This window comes from Balaenoptera acutorostrata, chromosome 4, assembly GCF_949987535.1.
Source record: "Balaenoptera acutorostrata chromosome 4, mBalAcu1.1, whole genome shotgun sequence".
Lineage (NCBI taxonomy): Eukaryota > Metazoa > Chordata > Mammalia > Artiodactyla > Balaenopteridae > Balaenoptera > Balaenoptera acutorostrata.
The window spans coordinates 75,795,255-75,820,394 of record NC_080067.1 but is presented as its reverse complement, the minus strand read 5'-3'; the positions used below and the strand labels follow the sequence as shown (position 1 = coordinate 75,820,394).

Here is a 25,140-nt window from a genome sequence, read left to right as displayed (position 1 = left end):
TCAACCCAGGAGAAGAGAATGAACTGGTGAGTCTTCTCTTTATTATAGTTTCTCAAAGTGCCTGAGCCTGTGGGCTACTTGGGGTGATGCTGACTTTAGGAATTGGAGAGGTTTAAGTCTGGTAAGGCTCCTGGAGATCCACAAGGCACACCTTTATAGTGGGGGACCTGCAGGGGCGAGAAAGTTGTGTCTTCTAGATGATGGCATTCTTGCCAGCCTCATGTGCATTGATTGGACCCGCGAAGCTCCCCTCAGCCATTTTGCAGAGTCATCGGTGTACACTCCCACAGGGTACTCATTGAGGTGTTCCTCCTTATCATCTGGGGCTCCATATAATTAGACAAATTCAGGCAAAACCTGAAACACTTTTCTAAAAACAATTCTTTTATCTTTAGTATATCTGAATAACTTAGTCTCAGAGTGCTTTGGGCTGAAATCATGCCTTACAAGAGCCAGGAGAGATTCTAAGCACCAAGTACTGAAGAAGGAATAGAGCGTGACCTGGGATTTAGCACACATTAAAAAAAAAAGTTCTCATTTCTCCGATTTTTTTTCCCACTGCCCCTACCACTTAACACAGATAAATCTTGAAAAATAATCATGAAAAACTTGAAAACTCCTGCAATAGCTCTTTGGTGCTGAGGAGTTTAGATTTATTATTTTATTTGCTCCTCAGAACTCATGGAAGGAATTAATCCTATTTCATAGACAAGAAATCTGAGACTTGGGAGGCTAAGTAACTTGCCCAAGGTCCTCAGCCTCCAAGGGCCAGGCTGGGAAACCAGTTCACTCCTCCCCCCTCCACACCCCGTGCTGTTCACACTCTAGCTAGGCAATGAGAAAGAGAGATGAAGAAAAAGGGGGGATGGAAGAGAGAGGGCACACTGGAGGGTGGAAAGGAACCCAGAGGGCGTGGTTCATAGATCAGAAAGGTATCAGTTTCTTGCCTGGTTTTTCTGGTTCCCCATGAGATCTGTGGGAAATCCATACCCACTATCTCCCCACCTACCCGCATTTGTGAACCTACAGAAAATAAGTGACTTCCTGTATACCTGCACTGTCCAATAAGGCAACCACTGGCCACGCGCAGTTTTAGAGACGTAGCTGGTTCCAACTGAAATGTGCTCTAGTGTAAAATACACAGAGGCTTTTGAAGACTTAATAAAAACAATGTGTAAAATATCTCATTAATAATTTTTACATTGGTTATACATTGAAATGACAATGTTTTGGATAGCTTGAGTTACATAAAACATATTGTGAAAATTAATTTCACTCGCTTTTTTTTACTTCTTTAAAGTGGCTGCTGGGAAATTGAAATTACAAAAGTGGCTCACATCGGTGGCGTACACTATTGTAACCCACTGATCTTGACAGTGGGACAGTGTTCTAAAATCCTTGGACCGAAGGTATGCAAAGAATTAAACCTACTCACCTGTGTTCACTACCGAACAACTCTGTGCCAGATCTAATTTTTTTTTCAGCATGTCGATGAGCGATCATGAAAATCTCTGGCTGCTCTTAATTTTTATCTAACTAGGTGTTGCATTTGTGAAGTTTAGAGCCTCGTGTTTTCCGTCTCTTAACCATAGAGAGGGCATGAGTATCAAAGGATTCAATATCAGATCAGGAGCCGCTTTTCTTCTTTTTTGCTGGTGATCAAACAGTTCTAGAGAAATCCACCAAAAAAACGCTGTTAGGACTCCCAGCTAGGCTTACCTCATTGTCAGGGCATCCTGGGGGAGGGGGACAGGCTGTCGATCTCTCCATAAATCTTACTCAAGAGCTTAGGCAGAGAGCACAGATGCAAAACCTACTCTGGTGTATCAGGAAACTTGGTGAGGCAGGTAGGCTACAGGGGGTGACCCAGGTGCACAGCTGAGAGGAATTTGCCACCTGCCTCGGGGCAATTGCTGTCCTATAAGTCACAGGCCCAGTGCTATCAGATCTTTCAAGTTTGAAAAGGAAGCCAGAAATCTGTATGCTTATGTAAATTAGCCTTATTATAAACTTTGGGAAAAAATTCTTTTCTTTTTTTTTTTTTTTTTTTAGATAATCAGTGGGCCAAAGTCAAATTGGGCCTAGTCTAGTCCCAGCCTTTGGAAGCCTGTCAGTCCGTGGTTTTACGACCTCTCCCCACTTGCTCTCCCTTTCCTGAGGGTTCCCCATGGCCCCATCTGACTTCTCCGTGCAGTCGTCAGTTCAAGGGAGCAAGCACTCTGATGTGCGAGAGGGCGTGAGGTAGAAACCGTCTCCGCGGGTGGTGAGGGTCTGCGAGATGATGCCAGCGCAGGCTTGGGTCGTTGTGCTGAGCTCAGCACAGCAGAAAGCGTGGCAGGAGCCTCCGCAGTTGAACCTTGCTGTATCACCTCCTGTCCTCTGCCACCCCCAGCTCCTCCTGGGGGGGGAGCAGCTCGTACGTACTTCCTGTGTCGGCACCGTGCTCAGTGCTTGACAAGCAATATTTCATGTCACCCTCACAACAGCCAATGTGATAGATGCCCTCACTGTACAGGCCTTGACTGTCCTTCCCAACCTCCTCCCTCCCACTCCCACCCGGCTCCAGTGGTCTTTTTTTCCTTCACCTGGCTTTTTCCTAAAAGCGTCTCCGTTCTTCTGCCCCGCGTTTCATCAGCCCCTCCATTCACAGTCAGCTTTTCTTGTCTCCTCCTGTGGTCCTCTCAGGACCCACAGACTCACTAACAGCCCACAGCATCCTTCACAGCCCCAGACCCTCAATGAGCCTGGAGCCTTCGGGCTGTATAGCTCCTACCTAATGGAATGAAATTTGTTCTCAGGCAGGCCTGGGTTTAAATTCTGGTCCTGTTGGATAAGTTATTTAACGTCTCTGAGTTATTTGTAAAATGAGGATAGTAATACCTACCATTCAGAATTGTGGTGCGGATTAAATGAGGTAAGACAGACTTTCCAAAAATATCTTCTGTTGTGCAATATCGTAATAGGTATTTACTGTATAAAAAATCTGCTTTTTCCCCCTAGCAGTTAGGTTTGAGAAATGCTAGGTGCAACAGGCAAGCCAATAACAGCAGGCCCTCTCAGAGCCTGTAGTACACTGTGGTTCTTTGTGAATCTCCACAAGGGGCGTTACAGTGTGCTCTGTTTCACATGTGTGTATGTATCCATGGAATCCTTCCTGTGTGTGGTGGGCAGCGCGTGCAGATACCCTCACGACTACTGTTCCATGGGACCACCGTAGGAAAGGCTGGGATGTTTTCAATGAATGATTGGTATCATTTTAGCATTATTATTACTCTCCTGGGAGAAAAAAGGCATTATATCTCCCCGCAGCCAGGCATGTCAGAGGCACAGGATGTGCACAGAATCCTCTGTTTCGGGGTCCCCTCTGGCCATGCTTGCTGCATTTACTTTCCGGAGATGGTCTTGATTCTGCTCCTGAGACAGAAGTGCTGCGTGATTCATATCAGTTGCCAAGCCCAACCATTCCATCGGTGCTCCCCTCTGCACAGGTGCCCACCACACTAGTGTCAAAGTCACGGGTGGGAGCAGCCCCAGAAGGCAAAAAGACAGCAGATCTTAGTCAAGGTTCCACTGCTGACTGGGTGGCTGCGGACACCTTTTGGGATCTTGTTAGTTGCCTAAGAATGACATCAATTACCCCTTCTGATTCACAGGGTTTGCGAGCGTCACGTAGGAAACATGGAAAGTGCTATGAAAATATGAAGGGTAGCTTTACATGCAAGGAGTCAGGAGTTGTCACGTGGCTTTAAAAATTACAGAAATACAAATAAGTGAAATTGATGCTGAGAATATTTCCCCTGCCTCTGATTAAACTTGGGGAATGATAATTGTTTGAGGTCTATCATTTCAAAAACAGTATGTGAAGAGCTGTTAAGAAAAATCAGGAGTTTTGAACATCTGAATTATTTTAAACACCGTCACATATTCCTCATCTTCCATTAAAGGAAAAACAAAACAAAACTCAAGGGACTAAAACTGAAAATTAAAAAGTGAGCTTTATTGTCTCTTTCCTCTGTTTAGTCACCATTTATATTAACAGATTGGGTGACGGCAAGTTTATCTCATCTTCAACTGACACCTCACTACGAAGGAAAGAGAACACTATAGATGACAGAATCAAGATTCAAAAAGTTCTCTCGGGACTTTCTTGGCCGTCCAGTGGCTAGGACTCCATGCTTTCACTGCAGGGGGCATAGGTTCGGTCCCTTGTTGGGGAATTAAGATGCTGCGTGCCGCGCGGTGCGGACAAACAAAGAAGTTCTCTAGGCTGGATTGTAGGGGAGAAGTTGGCAAGATGCAGTGCAACAGGCCTCATTATTGAGTTTTTGTCTTAAGTTATTATAAAAATACAAGGTGAGGGGATCAATGCCTTGGGCTTAGCTATGCATGGAAAAGTACTTTATTTGGTTATGGCTGGATTTTAGTTGCCAATATGATATAACTGTAAAAAATGTCCTTGGATATCTTGTTGGAGTTTGTTCTGCAGAATAGAGGAAATAAATCCTGCTATAATTTACATAAGAACTGTTTAAAAGACATTGGAAATAGTTCCCCAAAGAACCATCACAGTGGTTGTCTTCCAATAGTTAAGTGGCTGATGTGGAGAACAGAGTAGAGGTTGACAGAGTCCAGCCTGATCTATTTTCCTTATGGAAGAACTTCCTAACCACCTGTGGTGGCAGAATCTTAACATGACACCCCTTCAATGAGTTTTGCCTTTGTATTATCCCCTCTGGTTGAGTGTGGGTGGCACCCAAAAGTATGATGAGCTCTAATTCCTGTGATTATGTTATGTTGTATGGCAAAAAGGGATTTACAAATAATAAATGCTGGAGAAGATGTAGAGAAAAGGAAACCCTCTTAAACTGTTGGTGGAAATGTAAACTGGTGCAGCCACTGTGGAAAACAGTATGGAGGTTCCTTAAAAAAAGAAGAATAGAGTTACCATATGATCCAGCAATCCCACTCCTGGGCATATATCTGGAAAAGATGAAAACTCTAATTAAAAAAAATACATGCGCCCCAATGTTCACAGAAGCAGTATTTACATTCACCAAGATATGGAAACAACCCAAGTGCCTGTCAACAGATATGGCTTAGGAAGATATGGTATATATATATATATATATATATACACACACACAATGCAGTATTACTCAGCCATGAAAAAGAATGAAACATTGCCACTTGCAGCAACATGGATGGACCTAGAGAATATACTAAATGAAATGTCAGACAGAGAAATACAAATATTATATGATATCACTTATGTGTGGAATCCTAAAAAAAATAATAGAAATGAATCTATATACAAAACAGAAACAGACATAGAAAACAAGCTTATGGTTACCAAAGGGGAGAAGGAGGGAGGGAAGGACAAATTAGGAGTATGGGATTAACAGGTATAAACTACTATACATAAAACAGATAAGCAACAAGGATTTACTGTATAACACAGGGAATTATATTCAGTATCTTGTAATAACTTAAATATAATCTGGAAACAAATAACTGAATCACTTTTCTGTATACCTGAAACTAACACAATCTTGTAAATCAACTCAATTTCAATTAAAAAAAAGAGAGAGAGAGAATGTGAATGGGTCTGACCTAATCAGGTGAGCCAAGAAAAGAAAAGTAACTGGGCCCTTCCTGAAGTCAGAGAGATTTAAAGAGATTTAAAGAGATTTAAAGCATGAGAGGGATTTGATGCAAGGGAGGTTTTCCATTGCATCTTTGAAGATGGAAGGTTCAGTGTAGCAAGGAGCTCTGAGTGGTCTCTAAGAACTGAGAACTGAAAGTAACTTCTGGCTGACAACCAGCAAGAGAATGGAGACCTCTGTTCTAAAGCTACAAGCCACTGAATCCTGCCGACAGCCATGTAATCTTTTTTTTTTTTTTAACATCTTTCAACCATGTAATCTTGAATGAAGTCCTTGATCTCCAGAAGGAGCACAGTGCAGACAACATCTGATTTTAGTCTTGCGAGATGCTGAGCAGAGGACCTAGCTAACCAGACTTAACCCATGGAAACTGTGAGACAATAAATTTGTGTTGCTTTAAGCCACTTGTTATGCAGTGACAGAAAATGAATACACCATCACAGCTGTCCAATAAGCGAAGGTGCAGCCCTGCCAGTAGTGAGTAGCCTATCTTAAAAAGACAATAGGTGTTCATCTGTGAAGGATGGTGCACAGCTATTTTTTTCCAAAAGAGAAATTTGAACCAAATAATTCCTGAGATACTCCTCCTGTTTAGTGACGCTCTTGCTCCACAAATAACTTTTAACAGAACCTGCCATGTTGCCCCATGCCTTTGACATAGGGCAAATTTTGGTTCTAGAAATTGTCCCTGCTAGCCAGCCCATGCACCTCACTCCCTTTTGATGTACTTTCAGCGCTCTCTCGCCATTAGCCTCATCAAACAAAGGTCCTCAGTTGCACTTTTACTTCCAGGAAGACGACGTGATAGCACTTTTGCTAGAGTAGTCCTGGCTGACTTTATGAGCATGGCTACAGCTGAGTGTGACATTATGTACATCTCTTTGGCACTGGATTTTGATTCACACTTCTAAAGAGGGAATGGCTTTACTTACTCCAGAAAGAACTAACACACCATTGTAAAGCAATTATACTCCAATAAAGATGTTAAAAAAAAAAACATAAGGGGAATATTTAAGAGGTTAAACTATTTCAGTACTTATTTTAAACTTTTTTTTTTTTTTTTTTTTTTTTTTTTTTAAAAGGGTGTACATTTTAGTCTTTTTTTTTTATAAATTTATTTGTTTTATTTTTGGCTGCGTTGGATCTTCGCTGCTGCGCGCGGGCCTTCTCTAGTTGTGTCGAGCGGGGGCCACCCTCCGCCGCGGTGCGCAGGCCTCCCACTGCGGCGGCCCCTCCCGTTGCGGAGCACGGGCTCTAGGCACATGGGCTTCAGTAGTTGTGGCACATGGGCTCAGCAGCCGTGGCTCATGGGCTCTAGAGCACAGGCTCAGCAGTTGTGGCGCACGGGCCCAGTTTCTCCGCGGCATGTGGGATCCTCCAGGACCAGGGCTCGAACCAGTGTCCCCTGCATTGGCAGGCGGACTCTCAACCACTGCGCCACCAGGGAAGCCCTAAACTTTTTTTTTTAAACAAAAAAATTTTTTTTAATTTATTCATTTATTTTTGGCTGTGTTGGGTCTTCATTGCTGTGCGCAGGCTTTCTCTAGTTGCGGCGAGCGGGCGGACAGCGGAGGCTACTCTTCGTTGCAGTGCACCGGCTTCTCACTGCAGTGGCTTGCGAAGCATGGGCTTTAGGTGTGTGGGCTTCAGTAGTTGCAGCACGTGGGCTCAGTAGTTGTGGTTCACGGGCTTAGTTGCTCCGCACGTGGGATCTTCCCAGACCAGGGCTCGAACCCGTGTCCCCTGCATTGGCAGGCAGATACTTATCCACTGCGCCACCAGGGAAGTCCCTATTTTAAACTTCTTCAAGGCTCAGTGTCTTTTTTATTTTTCTAGTTTGTCAACATGTCTACATTTTATTTTATTTTATTTTGGGGGGGTTGGCAAAGATTTTTATTTTTTATTATTTATTTATTTATTGAAGTGTAGTTGATTTACAATGTTGTGTTAGTTTCAGGTGTACAGCAAAGTGATTCAGTTATACATATATATCTATTCTTTTTCAGATTCTTTTTCCTTATATGTTATTACAAAATATTTATTTAGTTCCCTTGTTGGTTATCTATTTTGTAAACAGTAGTGTGTGCATGTTAATCCCAAACTCCTAACTTATCCCCCCCACCCCCCGGCCAAGACTCAGTTTCTTTGATCTACAAATAATAACTTACAAATATTATTAATAACAATAACTATTTCAATACATGATAATGTCTATTTCATAGGATTCTTGGGAGGATTAAATGACACCTAAGTAAATGTCCAGAAAGGTTAGTTCTTATTGTCAAATGTAGACAAAAGTGAAAGTAGTCGTGACATTTTGTCCTTACTCAAAAGGCACTTCATGGCATGAATGCAGGGAAAAATACAGGAAACTATAATTAACAACATTTGGCAACTAGTGATAACTAACACAAATTACTACATGTGACTAAACCAGTAATAGAAGGTTGAGGAACAATAGCCACACTAACATGATTCATTACCTAGAGACAATATTATCCTAACATTAAAGAAAAGAACTTTGAAACATGGCAGAGTTAGAGATAAGAGAGCATTTTAAGAATATCCTCCCATTTAACACATAAAAGAACACAATTTGGCATGTCTAGATAAAGACAGCAAAGGGTAGATTGTGAATAATAAATAGAAACTCAGTGCTGTGATTGTTGTTTTAAAAAAAAGAAGATAAAACATGATGAATTCTAGCATCATAAAAGGACTCAGAGATATTATCTCCTTGGCCATGATTCAAAGGACTAAAAGTTTGAGGATTATACAGAAAAAGATAACTTACTCTAAGGCTATTGGAACATTCTCACTCATGGAAAAGCCTAACGTGTCACAGCAAAAAGCTGGCATTGCCATCCACAGAAGAAAATTGAAGTACTGAGAGTTATTTATGTGATATCTCAGTTGAGTAAATCAATTTATAACTTTGAGCTGTAAGAATCTGGTTTGAGGAAGTAAAAGTGTTATGAAAGTAACCCAAAATACCCATTCCAAAAAATTTGAATCACTACTGTGTCTTTGCATGGTGGGTATGCAACAGATATTTCAGATGGATAAACACATGAATGGTGAACATAAGAATAAGACGATTTACAAAAGCTGAAAAAGACCTGTTTACAAGACCAGTGGTTCATAAATGCTACTGCTCCAGATGCAATAAAAATTCCAGAACAAAGACAGGAGGAGACCCTAGGAGATGGTTCCCTAAGACTAAGAGGATCCCACCAAAAGGGAATTTGGTGAGGAAACCATGCTTAAATGAAGCTGGGCCCTGTAATTCTCCTTTCCTGAAGAATATGACCAATCCTAGCTCTGTCTCTGATGGCAGCTGTGAGAACTACCTATAAGGAAAAGAAAGAAAAAACATTTTTTAAAATGCCCTTTCTGTGCTAGTACTTCATGTATGTTCTCATTTAATCCCCATGAGCTAGTTACTCAGATACCAATTTTACAGCTGAGGAAACTGAGGCTCAGCTAAGTAAACGTATAAAAGGTCACATTACGTAAGCATCAGAGGATGCTCTGTCACACTGTTTACCTCCTATACAAGTGAAGGATGGTTGTACCGGTGTGTGTGTGTGCTTGGGTGTGCTCGTGTATATAGTTACTACATCTGTTCATCTTTTAATTAGTTTGGTGTTTATCTTAAAGCCTTTTTCCTAGTTTCACATATTACAAAGGTGAGCAGTTTTCTTTTTGGCCTGCATTTGACTTCAGTTTTGACAATTTGTGCTCAGTGGGAAAAGCAAAAATTCCATTTAAGCCATTGGATCAATCACTTTCAGAAACACAACTTATGGTTCTGGCAAATAATATTTAGCTCTAAATATTGCCTGTGGTCAAATCATTTCACAGTGAGTCCAATGGGACTAGCCACTTCTAATCTACTGAAATTTTGTTGTAAATTAACCAAGCTAATATTTACTCTCAACATATACTGAGTGTTCAAAATGTTTCAGGAACTGTGTTAAATGCTTTGCATGCATTATCTCATTAGTTTCTCACAACAACCCTAGAAAAATAGTTAATGTTATTATTTCCATTTATGAAGGAGGAAATTGAGTCATCAGAAGTAAAGTGGATTACCCAAGGTCAGGTATCTGGTTAAGCGGTAGAGGCATGATTAGAACTTGGTTTTCTCACGCCATATCCCAAGCTTTTAACTGTGACGTCAGACTACTTCCACTGTGTTTTACAACCAGCCACATTTTTCACATTGAGGAATCTAAAGTTCAGTGAATTAAATCGTTTACCCAGATCACATTAACTGGCAAGTGATGGAGCAAGAAATAGAAGTGAGAGCTTCTAGAAGGCAATGGGGTGGGCTATAAAGAACAGAGGCTCTGCTGACAGACCTGAATAGGGCTCTAAATTGTGCCCTTAGGGAACAACCTCTGTCAAAAGGCATGTGCATATTTCAGTTACTCCTAATCCAAGCTGCTTCCTCCATATTCTGGTCCTAGAAAAAGACAATTAAGGCTGTGTTACCTCTCCTGTTATCTGGAATACAGAATTCTAGTGGGGAACAAAAAAGTGAGGGAACATTACTGCTTAGAGAGAATACAATTCAAGTCTATGTGAAGATGGGCACAACCTCTGTGCTATTCAACTCCACTAACAGGTGGCAGATCTGGGGTCCTCACCCTGTGGAACGCAGCCCTTTTCCATTACCATCCTTGACTCAGTGTATTGCAACTCAAAACTGAAAGAGTCACCTCTCTCCTCCTTTGGATGAACCTATTATCAGACCACTGCTAACGGTGACAGAGCACTTCCTTTGTGCTCAACACCTTACACTTCTTGTTTAATCTTCACAGCTATTCTTCCAGGTGTGTGTTATTAATATCCCCTAAGTACAGAGATGGAAACTGAGACTTAGAGAGGTTAAGTCCTGAGGTCACATAGCTAATAGGTGGCAAAGCTCACTTTACTGCAACGAGCCACGTATAATGGGGTTGAGATTCTGATCCTCTCACTCCTGTTCCCAGTACCTTTACATTTACAAGACCTCGGGATTCTACTTATCTTCCTTTTACGGCACACATATTGTTCCTGGCTCTCTCCTCTACCCTGCATTTCTTAATGGATTTTACCAGAGGTGAATCAATATTTAGGAGAAATCTGAGTGACTCTTACTGCATCAGAAGAATAATCATCTAGAACAATCTAATTATACTTGAGATTAATTGGTCAAATGGAAACATGATAAACTCGAATCACATAAACATTGGCAAGCCAATTGGGAGTAGATTGAAAGAGTACCAAATAAAGTAGTGATTCTTTTATCCTAAACCTCAAGTCCCATATCTAGCCACATAAACTCTGGGAAAACTGAGAAATGATAGAAAGGAATTTTACCAAGATTTATGAAGCCAGTTTATCAAGGAAGCAAAAACATTGCTTCTACTCATCTTTGCTCAAGGAGCTGCTTATTTCTGAAAGTTACTCTGACATTAACAAGGTCTTTTATATCTATCATCTAGCTATCTATCTATCTACTATCTACTATCTAGGTTTACTATCTACTTACTTATTTTTTAACAGATAGGGAAAAAAAAAAACCCTGTTGATATTTTGATTGAGCTGTCCCCAGCCATAAGCAATGTCTTTCACAGAAATTTATCTTGGTTACTGGGATGTGATTTTATCTCTGCTCCTATGTATGTCAGCACTTCTCAATTATCCACACCAGGAGGCAGCTACTGTATTCCCAGGCCACCAAACCTCCTATTTCCCATAGAAATCTCCTTCTCTGGTCTTTTTCTTTTTTCAATCACTTTTCAAATTTTGCTGCCATTTTCTCTTTCTCAATGCAATCTCACTGAAGTAATTAAAGTAACTTCCACCTGCTTGGAACAATATCTAATAACAAACACCACGTTTATTTTATTTTTATTGACATATATAATACAATGGTGTCAATAAAGTACACTTATCTTAAGTGTACAGTTCCATGACCTCTATCATCACTTGGTTAAATGGGATTGCTAGTGGTTAGTCCTCAAACTTAATATATCTCTCCATTTATTTAGATATTTGCTCTCAGCAATAATATGTAGCTTTTAATTTAGAGGTCTTGTACAACTTTGTTAGAACTATTATAAGATAATTGATTTTTTCCCTTGATAGTATTGCAAATGATATTTAACTTTATTTTCAAATTGTTTGTTACTAGTATATACAAATACAATTAGTGTTTCTATATTGACTCAATACCCAGTGACCTTGATAAATTCACTTATTAACTCTAATAATTTGTTTGTACATTCTTTTCATTTCTTCATGTACATAATCATATTATATACTCATAAAGAGAGTTTTACTTCTTTTTTCCCCAAGGTTATTGAGATATAATTGACATATAACAATTTGTAAGTTTAAAGTATACAACGTGTTGATTACATACACTTAAATATTGTGAAATGATTACCACCATAGCGTTAGCAAACACCTCCATCACCTCACATAGTTACCACTTCTTTTCTGTAGTGAGAACTTTAAGACTTATTGTCTTAGCAACTTTCAAGTATATAATACAGTATTGTTACTTTTCATTTTCCAACTATTGTAAACATTATTTCTTTTTCTTGCCTTACTGCACTGGTTAAGACTTCCAATACTATACTGGATATTAGCGGTGATTGTTGATAACCTTATTTTGCTTGTGATCTTAGGAGAGGCCTATACTTTATCATTAAGCATGATGTTAGCTGAAAGATGTTCCTATCTATTGTTAGGTTACTGAGAGGTTTCTTTCTGTTTTTTCTATTTTTAATGTATTGGTGTTGAATTTTATGAAAGTTTCTCTGTATCTATTGAGATCACCTTATAATTTTCCTCCTGAAAGTTAACATACCAAATACAGTGATTTTCAAGTCCTTGTACTCCTAGAATAAACTCCATTTGGTAATGATGTATCACCTTTTTAATATATCACTGACTTAGATGATATATTTCAGGATTATTTCATCCATGTTTCTGACAGGTCTTAGCCTGTAATTTTCCTTTCTTGTAACATACCTATCAGATTTTGGTATCTGAGTATGTCTGCCTCATAAAATGAGTTGGGAGCATTCCCACCTCTATTTATGAAAGAGTTTGTGAAAGATTGGTATCATTTCTACCTTAAATATTTGAAAGGATTCACAACCCATCTGGGCTTGAAGTTTGTTTATTTCTTTTTTTTTTTTTTTTGGTAGAAAGGCTTTTAGCTACACATTCATTTTCTTTTATAACCTTAAAAATATTCAGATTTATTTGAGATTATCAATTTTATTAACCTCTCAAGGTACAAATTTGGCATTATTGTCTCTATTGTATGTCTGCTTTCTATTTTATTCATTTCTCTTCTTATCTTTATTTCCTTCCTTATGTGTTAAAATCTTCAATGATGAGAGTGAATTTAAGTTCTATCAATTATGCTTTACAAATTTTGAAACTATGTTTACAGGTACACAAAAATTTAAGATTGTTATATCGCTCTGTTGAATGGATCTTTGTCCTTCTTTTGCTCATATTTCTTTTCTTAGAGTCTATTTTGCCTGATATTAATATAGCTATACTGATTTTCTTTTGTTAGTCTTTGCATGATATATTTTCCCCCTTCTTTATCCTTATAATCTATCTGCTTCTTTATATTTAAATTGTGTCTCTTGTAAACAGCATATAGTAGATCTTCTTTTGTTATCTAGTCTGACAATCTTTGCTTTCAGTCACAGAATTAAGGCCATTTACATTTAATGTAATTACTGGTATAGTTGGGTTAAAGTTCATAATGTTGCTATTTGTTTTCCATCTATTTTATCTGTTCTATGTTCTTTTCTTCACTTAGCATTATATCATATAATGTCCCATACCTCCACATTGAGTTCATACATTTTGTTTTTAATGGCCCCACAATAGCCCATTGTTTTGACTCACATTTTATTGAATCATTAGCTATTATTTATTTCTTCTAATAATTTTGCTATTACAGATAATGCTGTGCTGAACATCTTTATATACATCACTTTCCACTTTCTGTATTATTTCCTTTGGGTATATTTTTGAGTGCAGAATTACTGATTCAAGGGATAGAAACATCTTTATAATTCTTAGTACAATTTGTCACCTTGCTTTCCCTAAAGAATTACTCCAGTTTATAAGGTTGTTAGCAGTGTGTAGCTATAGTGATTTCATTGCAGTCTTGATAGCACTGTGAGTTCCTTTTTAATTAAAAAAAAAGTATAGAAAAGACCTGAAGGGGAAGCAGAATTATGATTACCAATGCCATTGCTGTGTGCAAGTAAACAGAAAAAAGGAAAGTCATTTTCCTGAAATGTGTTCATTTCAGCTACAAGCTGGACTAAAATTCCAAACTGTTCTGCTTCTATTTTGTACACACTTGGACTTTGGCAATAGCCCCTGTAAATAACTTTGTAAAAGAATGCATATTTATGACACAATATGTGAACTGGCATATACTTTTTATTTGAGTCTAATAAACCTATAATTCACAAATAAAACCAAAACAGGTTTACAGAATCAGAGGAAAGAGAGGAGAGAGAAAGGAGAGCCAACTGAAAATATGATTAAAAGCACAGTGAACACATGTTTCTAAGTTACATTTAAATCTTATCATGAATAATCTCCAAATAGAGTGGCAGCATCACTAAACTTAACAGTCATTGTTTCCCCAGATAGGTGATTGTGTTGAGGAGTAGTGGAAAGGAACTCTTAACATTGTAATTACTTTGCAGAACACTTAAGGTGACATCATCTCATTTGAGCACAAGTACCCTGTAAGGCACATATTTCTAATTGTTTTGTAGAAGAGGAAATTGGGATTCCCTAGAGGTGAAATGATTTACCTAAGTTCACATAGTTGAAAACTAGCAGAGTGGTGACTCAAACTTACGTCTTAGCTTCTTAAGCCTGTGACCTTTTCAATATGTCTAAGGGTTACTTTCAACAACTGTTATTGAAATGTTAATCTACCACAGAGTTCTTTATTAGAAAATATTAATGAAAATGACCATAGTGAAGATGAAAACTTTTCCAAAGAATTAAGACAAGAGATTTATTATAGCATGATCTAAACTGGCATAAAATTCAGGAGATTCCATCACTGAAAGTGCTATAGAAACTCAGTAAAATCCTATCTTCTTGACATTATAGCCCTATGAACTGGACCCGGGATTTCGGAGTCTTTGAAGGCACACACACACACACACACACACACACAAAATAACAGCAGAAAGTAAAATAATGGTAGAGTAACAATGTCATTCATAATCAGGAGTCCTCTGGGTCTTCACACTAAATATCTAGTTTTTGAAATTTAAAAAACAATGATGTGAAACTTCATTGTAGGAGGTGGAAACTAGAAATTAGCTTTAATTAAGCAAACCTATTGTTTTTGGCTAGTTATCTTCCCCTAAAACCACATCTCAAGCCTTTACTCAATTCATGACAAATATTAACTAGCCTATTATTAGAAATAGAAATATTTCAGCATGTTACTCTCAGGGTAAATACCTATAAGCTGTCCTTTGAAAGTTTTTCATGTCCACAAATAATCTCATAATTTATATTGCCCTACTGTTTTAGAAATCAGTACACTTGTGCACACTCTCAATCCTTCTTAATCATATTATTATAAAACAAATCTGAATCTGAATAAAGCAAGATATATAAGTATGGATCATATTGGTCATAATTTTCTCATCTTCCTCCAGTAAATTCACATTAATAATTTTTTTATTAAAAAACCTTATATCTAAAAGAAGTAAATCTGATCCAAAACATGAAGTATTTTATAAATCTGAGGTGACTCTTATGAGTATTTAGAACCAAATAAGTCTGTCCATTCCTTGCTCCAAATGTTTTAGTTCCATATGCCAAGGTAGCAAAATGAGTCCTTCCTTCTTTTTTTTTTTAAATTATATCGGCTGACAGCTGTATGCAATCAATCTGATTCAACCAGCCAAAACTAGATTTCTTTCTCAACCAACCCCTGCATCTAAAGTTTGTGTGTCTTGGAACAGAATGCGTTTTTATGTGGGAAAAAAATAGAGTAAATCTTTTATTTACTCTCCAGGAGGTGTTTGGTTACCAGACCCAGAATCTACGCAGAGCTCTCTGCCTCATAACATCCGTGCTGACCTGTGGGGTCCTTCTTCAGTTATTCTACTGGAAGCCCCAGTGGAGGCTATGGGCCAACTGTATCCCATGCTCCTTGCAAGAAGCAGACACTATTTTGCTAAGGACAACGGTGCATGCCCTTCTGTGTTGCATCTATTGCACAGCCTGTGATGGCCAGCATTCCAGAGTGGATCCTCCTCTATTTAAGTTTCCCTGTCCACAAATAGGAGATGGCAAAACTATCTCTGCCTTCTATTTGCTATGTCTTATTTTGACTCAGGAATGAAGGGCATTTCCTCCACATCAGCCTGGAGAAATTTCTACCATGTCAGGCTAATTGTGAGAGCCCTTAGCCATTACATGAGCAGTGGCTGTCAGTGTTATAACTCTTAAAGACATAATATGGGAAGGATTTTTCAGGTTTTCAGAAATATGTATTTTGAGGAAATTATACATTTTAAACATCAAGATGTGATTTTAAGATAGCTGGAAACTATTTTCTAGATATAAAGTTTCTTGCAAAGTATATCTTTCTCTTTATTCCCTAGCACAGTGGTTTTCAAATTTTAGTGCAAATCAGAATTACTTGGAGGGATCTTTAAAACAGAGACTCCTGATCCAGAGTATCGGATCCAGTAGGTTTGGGGTGAGGCTGAGAACCTGCATTTTTAGCAAGTTCCAAGATAATGCTGATGCTTTTATCTGCAGCTCAAACTTTGGGAACCACTGGTCTAGCACTTGGTAGGTACTTGGTTGATTGAGTGCTTTATTGAACAACATTGGAGAATTAATGGGCTGGATTGTCTTCTCTAGGATGAATTTCAAAGATATATGAGGAAGAAGGTAATTTGCCTCTACCTATCCACGCTGAAGTTTCCTGTAAGCAAGAACCCAGAAGAACCCCTGGTGACTGACTACCACTCCTTCATAAACCAAGCCATATTGAAGCCAGAATTAAAAGTAAGTGAATTTAAGAGTACAATGTTATGGCATGTTTTTGTTACAAGAAAATAATGTATTTATTGGATGAAAGTTCTGAAAATCACACTGCTGGGCTGGGAATTACAGCTACCTATCAAGGAAACTGAGAGCTGCATGTAATAAACAACCCTCACCTCCCCTGATGGGCTTTACTTTGTGAATGAGAACTGTTCTGTTACATTTGTAATTGCATTTGCAATGTATCCAAGTGCAGAAAATCAGGTATGTTTGGAACCACTTGGAGAAGAGGTTTCAGAAAGTTGGGTAAGTCTGAATTTTCCTCAGCATTCATCAGGATCTGAGGGAAGAACACTGATTTGTTAAGTACCGTGAACTGAAGTACGGTTCCTGTCCTGACCACACCATAGGTTGCTGGAAGATAGCAACACCTGCTACGACATCCATCATACGTTTGGACTGGGTCTGACCGGTGGAGAACAAGAGGTCAGGTGGGGTTTGTGGTACTCCTGGAGTAAACTCTGCCAGCAGAAATGGAGATACCACATCGCTTATGATCAGTGAATTGTTGGCATAATGTTTCATCAGCTTCATATAACCCCAGCTCATTTACTGGCATCAGAGAGATGTCCTAAATTATTCTCATCTTAGGCACACTTATTAAAAAGAAAAGACTGAAAGAACAGTACAAGCAAATAACATTTGATCTTTTCTCTCAGGATTATAGAACAGTATTCTCTGTGTTGTCTTTTTTCTTTCCTCAAAAAATCTTGAGTCATTTCATAACCATCAGCATCTTAATCCTCCAAATCCTCTGAGAGACAGAAAGACAATATGATGATTGCATTTTACTATGGAGAACCAGCCCTGGAGAGAAGGATTTTGTTTGCTCAGTTAATTGTGTCATTCATCACTGTTATTTACAGAACCTAGAACAGTGCCTGATTCATGGTAGAAGCTCAATAGATATGTGTGGAAGGAATGAATAAGTAAATGCATTCATTGATCTGTGAACTAAACTCTAATATGCCAGGCGTTTCGCAAGGCACGAGGGATCTAAGGATAAATAAGACTTGGTCATCGTCTCAGAGACATTAACTGATTGGAAGGAAAGAGAGACAAAAAATAGTGGTACAATTATGAGAATGAGATCTATAGATGTCAGTAGATTAGAAAATCATAGTACAATAGTAGCACAGGAAATTCTTAGGCTCCTCATTAACTCACGGTGACCTAGAGTCCCTGCTTCCCTCATCTGTAATTTGAAATGGCGAATCCTGGTGACTCTGAAAGTGAACCATTGCAAGCCTTCCCAGGAATCTTAATAATCACCTTCATTTCTTGCCCAGTTTTAAGGACAAGAAGAAGGATCTGCCTGACCGTCTTCACAGTTAGTCAGAAACAAAAATTCTCAAGCTAAGAAGTAATCTGGTACTTAAAATACAGGTTCTTGGGTTCTCCTCCATAATTCTGATTTAGTAGGTAGAAGCTGGAGTAGTGGTAAGAAAAGAAACTGCATTTTTAGCAAGCACCTCCATAATTTGTATTCACACCAAGCCTGCGAGCTACTGATCTGTTATTGTTTTCAAGTTTTCCCTCTGTCTGAGTGCTATGCAAAATGAACCAGGCATCTAGATTATGACAATATTACAAAGTGCCTTAGAGATGGTATCATTATATAAGATTTCAGATACAATGCTTAAAACACTGAAATACAAAAAGTTTTCAAAGTCATTAAAAACATATTGGTTTAATAGCATTAAGCACAGGACATTTAAAGGATTGATCTATTTAGGAAATCTAGTTGATAAATGTGGATATACTCTGCCTAGGAAACCATTTCCACAGGAAAGATTTCCCATCTGTGTAGCTACCTCATGTTTGTCCTTATTTATCAAGTGCCAATCTTTAATAAACATCATACATAATTAAATTTAAATCTGGTCCACACAATAAAGAACTTGACAATCTAATAAGCAAGACACAGAATATAGTTTCCCAAATATGAAGACTAGAGGAGACAATCTACTTAGAAACATAGAGTCACATTTTATTTTGTGGGTTTTTCTCTTTGGAGAGTAAAGAAAGCAAGTAGAATATGGAACATTCTCCCCTTCCCCCACCAATTTTCCCTTTTATATTTTAGTGTAAGACTGAGTGCTTTTTTCAAAAATTAATTGTGATTGATTGGTTGGTTGAATGATAGCTTATCAATTTCCTAAATGAATTCGAGCTTGCTTGCATGAAAAGCAAGGACCCAATAAAAGAAATAAAGGAAGAGGGATACACAAAAATCTCTGATCATGAAAAGCCACAAAATCTAATACAACATCCTCTTTCAGGCTTCATAGCAGCAAGGCAAAGAGAGAAAATGCACAGATGTTCATAGTTCTCACTTTCCGGTAGCAAAAAGCAAATCAAGACATCAGCTGTGATAATTTTACTCTGGAGAGAAATTGTCAGAGGGCATCAGGAAGAAAGCAGGAAAATTATTCCAGGAGGTTCCCTGCCCCTACCTTCATTCATTCATGAACTGAACACAACTTGCCATCTTAGTGCCTGTCCCAGACAGGTCCATAGACACTTGGGGTAATTCTCTTACTGCAGGGACACAGGGCCCTATGGAAAATACACACCTACCTCATCCCTCATTCATTCAAGCTGTCTTCCTATTAGGACAGTTTTTAAATTGAGTGACCCTTCATCTTTTCTCTCAGCCCACCTTTATTTAGCTTATTTACCTTTGCCTCCTTTATTTAGCCTCCTGAAGGAGAACTTTCTGGCAGTAGAGATCCAGGCACGTCCTAATCAGGGGTTAGCTCCAGACCAATTGCCTTGTTGGGAACCCAGAACTCTGGAAGAAAAAAATTTTGATGGCTAAGGTTTGCTAATCTCTCTAATGGGAATACTCCAACCATGGCTGATTTCAGTGTGACATTGCTGAATATGGAGCTGTGAAAGTGGTACTCATAATTGGCTTGGTGATTCTGCAGGACCAAACTTAATTCTCAACACTTGTCACACCACTGAGAAAAAAGGCATGCCTGTTAGTACCAGAGGAAAGAAATCTGAGTGACAGCAGCAAAAGAGGGTGGATTTGCCATCAATGCTTCAGCTCCAAGCTGGTGGAAGCTGTTCCAGGAGAAGAGAGAGAAAAAAGAAGCAAGAGGAAGGCAGGGGAGAGAGAGATTAGGGCTGCTACAAAACCCTTTTCTCTTACTCCTTAGGTCTTGTGGGAAGCAAAAGTCAGAAAAGAAATTGTGCCTATATACCATGACCTTTTCCCCTTGGAAAGCTCCATCCTTAGAATACAGCCCACATATAGATACTCACCCATCAGATCAGTTCAAGGAAGGTTTGGTTGGAGTAGAAGAGACAGGCTTTACTCATTCTTCTGGAATCCAATGAGATTGTCTCAAATCTTAGCATTTGGTTAGAAGTCAATAATTTATGTAAAAATATAACCCATGGTTCTATGGCTCTGAGTCCACTGAAAGTATAAAATCGCCTAACTCTAAGGCCTTGTTTCAGAGCAAAACCTTATGGCAGCACGAGTAAGCCTAAGTCCTGGGTCTCCCTGGAGATCCTGGGATTTCTCCATCCCCACCTTCCCCCAGATGCCCTCCTGGTCCTCTACTTTCTGGATCTTCATGCCTGGGAATGCTCCAGGAACTTTCCCCAAAAAGCTGATGAGAAGCACCTCACTTAGCTCACATATAAGGAATGAAACCCTGCAAGAACTTGAGGTTATCTGAAAATGTGCTTTAGGAAATGAAAGAAATAGACAGGTCACAGATAAGAACTAATGTGAAAAAAGAAAATCACTTTTGTCATTTGTAAAACGGATCCTCTCTGTACAAATTATAAAGTATAGAAGCAGGTTCAAGTACTGCTAAAATAGGGATTTTTTCCCCTGAAAGCAGTTTCTCAAAACATGCCTATCTTGTTATTATTATTATTTTTTAATGGGAAGGCTGTAAGACCAACATATCTGTTATACTCTACAACCATACCCAAATCCCAGCAATTGGGTACCATTTCTATGCATCTGTGAATTTCTTAGGTCTCCCTTCCTTTAGAAAGTGGGTATGTTAGGGGAGTGAGGGATTAGCTAGCAAAATCACCTGGGAACTTTTTTCAAACTCTAATAAACCTGCTCCCTAAAAATTCCACAGTTCATGGAAATGGGTCATGCCAGAATCCTCAGGCTTAGTATTAACTGTTTGGAAGACTATAGGCCTCCCTCCCTGCCAAGGACTCTATTGGTGGCTTATCAGAATGGAAGCCGAGCAGTCACATGCAGTTTGAAGATGCTCACCAGTGATCCTGACATTCTCCTCCTGCCTCTTTGAGGACCCCCAGCCTAGTCTTCACCATCTGGAGCCTAAAGGGCCTAGCAGAAAACATATTCTCAATGATTATTTGGTGAATACATTGATAAATGGGTGAATGAATGAACAAATAATCAAATTGAAAAGAGATAGAGACCATCGCCAAAGAAAATATTCCTAGTCATTCATGCTTGGTTTTTCAGAAATACCTTCCAGCAGGTTTACTAATATCTCATGGTTGCAAGAAACCTCAGTGCTCCTTCAAGCACAGCTCATAGCCAGTGCAGAAATGCCCTTCATAACTTCCCCTGTAAAGAAATTCTTCAATCTCTTTGGAGAGGGACCTTCTACGTCTGAAGCAATTATTCCCCTAATGAATGGTTCTGAATATTAGGCAAGTCTACTTAATTTCATTCTGACTATTTAGTTTTGTGAGGCCACCTGGAATAATTCTAGGGCTTCTTTTTTCCCTGCCAGCTCGTCAGATTTTTAAAGTCAGGGCATGTCATCTCCTTTGTTCCTTGGAACTTTGCTCATGTGACCCAGCTTCAAACCTCATATTCCTTCCGGCTGCTCAGCTATTGGCCACTGTCCCTGAAAATTCTGCTTGGCTTGTGCTGAGATTGAGATGAGTACACAATTCCCTAAACATGCAATACTTTTTGGCATGAGACAGTGGAGTAGATGAAGCAGCAAGGGTCATACCTGTCTGTGATTCAAACATGGCTGTCAACTGAAAAAAGAACGCACAACCTAAAAGTTGAGAATTATGTTTATTTGCTGGACATTCTGAGGACTTCAAGCCAGTGAGACAGGACTCTCAGATCTCTCTGAGGGAATGCTCCAAAGAGGCAAGAGGGGAGGGGAACCAGGATATATAGGAGTTTTTGCGATAAAGATCAGGTAGTCAGAACTTCAAAAGATTACTCTTAATTAAAGAAAACCAGATATCTCAAGTTAAGGAATATAGTGCTTTTCTATGTATGGGAAGATCCAAGAGTCTGGGCTCCCCAAAATCATTCCTTTGATATACACCTCAGCTATCTGGGGCCAGTATCCTGTGTTTTCTCATTCTGAGCTTCCTCAGGGTGCACCATCAGGGGTGGGTGCAGCAGTTGACTGCTAGATGGTGGGCATCCTGTTTCTATCCTGAATTCCCTCAGGGCTCACCATCAGGGCTGCTGCTGTAATGTGATGGCTTAATGGCTGCAACATTCTTTGTTTACTGATATGGCAGGCAATAATTTTTATTCACATGGCCCAGATGTGCTCTAAAGAGGATCATCTTCAGGCCAGTATTAATCCACTGGATCTCTGTCCTCACAAGAGCTGAGCCCCTCTCTCTTAATAGTAACATCAGAAACCATCTCACCAGACAAAGACAAAGATCACTGGGCACTTGGCTTGCTCCTTTCTAAACGGACTTCCACAGCTTGTGTGCTGCTGTAGTTCTGTAAGCTGTGTTTTCAGCCTTGTTAAGGGAGACAGTATTCTAGTCATGGGTCACAAAGATCCTCATTAAGTAATTCCAATATTTGGGGAACATTGTCTGAGTCAGACACTGTGCCCCTAGATGCTAGAAAAGTAAAGTTGAGAAAGCTCCCTCCCTGCCATTAAATAGGCTCTAGGAAATTTGAGGAGAAAGACACGTAACTATATACTACAATTCAAAGAGGTATGTGCTGGTACTAAGAAATGAAGAGTTGTTGGAGGAAAGAAAAATACGTTCTTGTGTCTACAGGAGTGGGGAAGACTTCAAACACAGTTGCCACTTATTAAGAACTCATCATGTTCTAGGCATTTGTGTTAAATGCTTACTTATTTATATCATATGCTACTAATAGCAATTTTATTAGGTAGGTATTATCAAACACATTTTATAGGTAATGGAACCAAGGCTCACTCCTCATTCATCCATTCATTCATTTAACAAATCATTCTCCAGTACATTCTGTGAATTAGGCCCTGCTTTAGACATTCAGAATATCCCAGTGCCCTCTAGAAGCTTACATTACAGTGGAGGATACAGTCTATTGTTTGCATGTTTATTAACATGTAAAAATTAAGGTGTAACTTCAGATTATCAAACACACTATAAAGAAAAATGAAACAGGTTAAGGAGATAAAGAAAATCTGAGTTGGGAGATCAGGGTAGCTATTTTAAACAGAAATGTTAGGAAAGCCTCCAATAAGACCATACTATTTAAACAGAGGCCTGAATGAAACAAGGGCATGAGCCATGCAAAGATGAGGGGGAAACAGGTTCCAGGTAGAGGGAGCAACAAGTACAAAGTCTTAGCTGTACCCAGGTCTGCTGGATCTCAATTTTCTCAGCCACTGAAACCACAGAATGCATCTCAGGGCTTGGTGGAGCTCAGGTTCTTTATGTCTTGGCCCAGAAAGAATTCAGTGAGAGGCAAAGTGATAGATAGGAGTGACTTATTAGTATAGGACACTTGTGAAGGATACAAGTGGGCAGGCAAGAGGGCTCCGCCCTGAGAACTTAGTGGGCTACATTTTTTATAATCAAAGGAAAAGTGGAGAGGGAGAAGAAGACTACCTTCTTCCTCATTCTTGAGTAGACATCAAGCTTCCATCATCAGCTCCTCCTCCGCGTCGGGTGGGGGGAGTCTTCTTGTCCCCACATGGTCAAACTGGGACTGTCATGGAGCTATTCAAATCAGTAGAAGGGGGGTACCATATGCTAAAATATGGTAAATTATCTCAGGTTCAGTTTAATGAGGGTCTTCTACTTTAGAATGTCACCTTTCCCATAAATTTTTTTATTAGTGTGCTCAGAAGAGCATGTCCTAGGGATCATTAACTTACTGACCTCAACCAACAGAAGGCGGGCGTCATTGACTTGTTGTATGGTTTTGTTGTTAGCTTTTTTGTTAAGTAAGCCTGCTTTGTTTCATGAGTTAAGCAAGCCTTCTTTATTTCACGATGTTCAGATTGCTTTCTCAATTGATATTAACTTACAATGGTCTCCCAAAGTCCCCTAAGTTTCCCTCTCTATCTATAATCCCCTAGAGGGATTTCTAAACTAACTTTTTGATTATCCTACTCTATCCCTATTACCACCAGACCCTATTATCAGATTTGGCTCTCAAAGGCTAAGTAGGCATTAACAAAGTGAAGGATGTGGGGAGGTTTTCCAAGGAGAGAGAGAGAGAGAGAGAGAAAATGAAGTTTAGGATTCCGAGAAGTTCTGACACTTGCCAACAACAGGTTATCTCAATGGATTCTGGAAAAGAATCCTGACCAGTAAAGTGGCTTGAGTTATGATCTCTTCCCAATGTGAGGCTTAGGGACTTCTGAAGTCCCTAACGGAGTAGCACATGCTATTTGACCTCACTGCTTCCCAACATCTCTGAGCCATGGTGTTTTCACACATGAAGTCAGAAGACCTTGGTTTGAGTCCTTGCTGACCCTTGCAAGCAATAATTGTGTTTGGAATAGCATGGCTTAGAAGTCAGACAAACTTGGACTCAGCTCTCTGTCATAGACCAAAGGTCCCTCAAGCAGATTTTCACCATTGGTTTTTACTGAGGCAGAGTGTGAAGTGGAGTCATAGAGACCATGGTAGGAAGCCTGGCTCTGCTTCTTTCTAGTTCTGAGACTCTGGAAAAGTTACTTAGTTTATCTGAACTTCAGCTTTCTTTATAATAAAAATGATAATATAAAATCTCACAGGGATAATGTGATGATTAAAGGGAAAAATGTATATAAAGGGTTAAATGGAGTTTTTGACATTGTCATCTCTGCTTAAAAGTTATTTTGTCATGATTAATATTAGATATGTGCACCTTTGTCGAAATACCCACACTGAATAGTTCTTCCCATAGGCAAAATGGGGATATCAGTTCTTTCCTTTGTTTCTTTTTAATTTTTAATTTAATTTTTATTTTATATTGGAGTATAGTTGATTTACAATGTTGTGTTAGTTTCAGGTGAATAGCAAAGTGATTCAGTTATACATATACATATGTCCATTCTTTTTCAGATTCCTTTCCCATATAAGTTATTACAGGATATTGAGCAGAGTTCCCTGTGCTATAAAGTAGGTCCTTGTT

General features: G+C 39.1%; 1 protein-coding gene across 1 annotated transcript in view; it reads left to right on the top strand.

The window, feature by feature from the left end:
- The first annotated feature begins 2,167 nt into the window (after nucleotides 1-2,167).
- ATP13A5 (ATPase 13A5) overlaps nucleotides 2,168-25,140 on the top strand; it is a 112,292-nt gene continuing 89,319 nt past the window's right edge. The window contains 5 exon segments of the mRNA XM_007195388.3: nucleotides 2,168-2,236; nucleotides 15,751-15,924; nucleotides 16,608-16,759; nucleotides 16,974-17,039; nucleotides 17,144-17,224. Coding sequence (XP_007195450.3) covers nucleotides 2,168-2,236; nucleotides 15,751-15,924; nucleotides 16,608-16,759; nucleotides 16,974-17,039; nucleotides 17,144-17,224 — 542 coding nt within the window.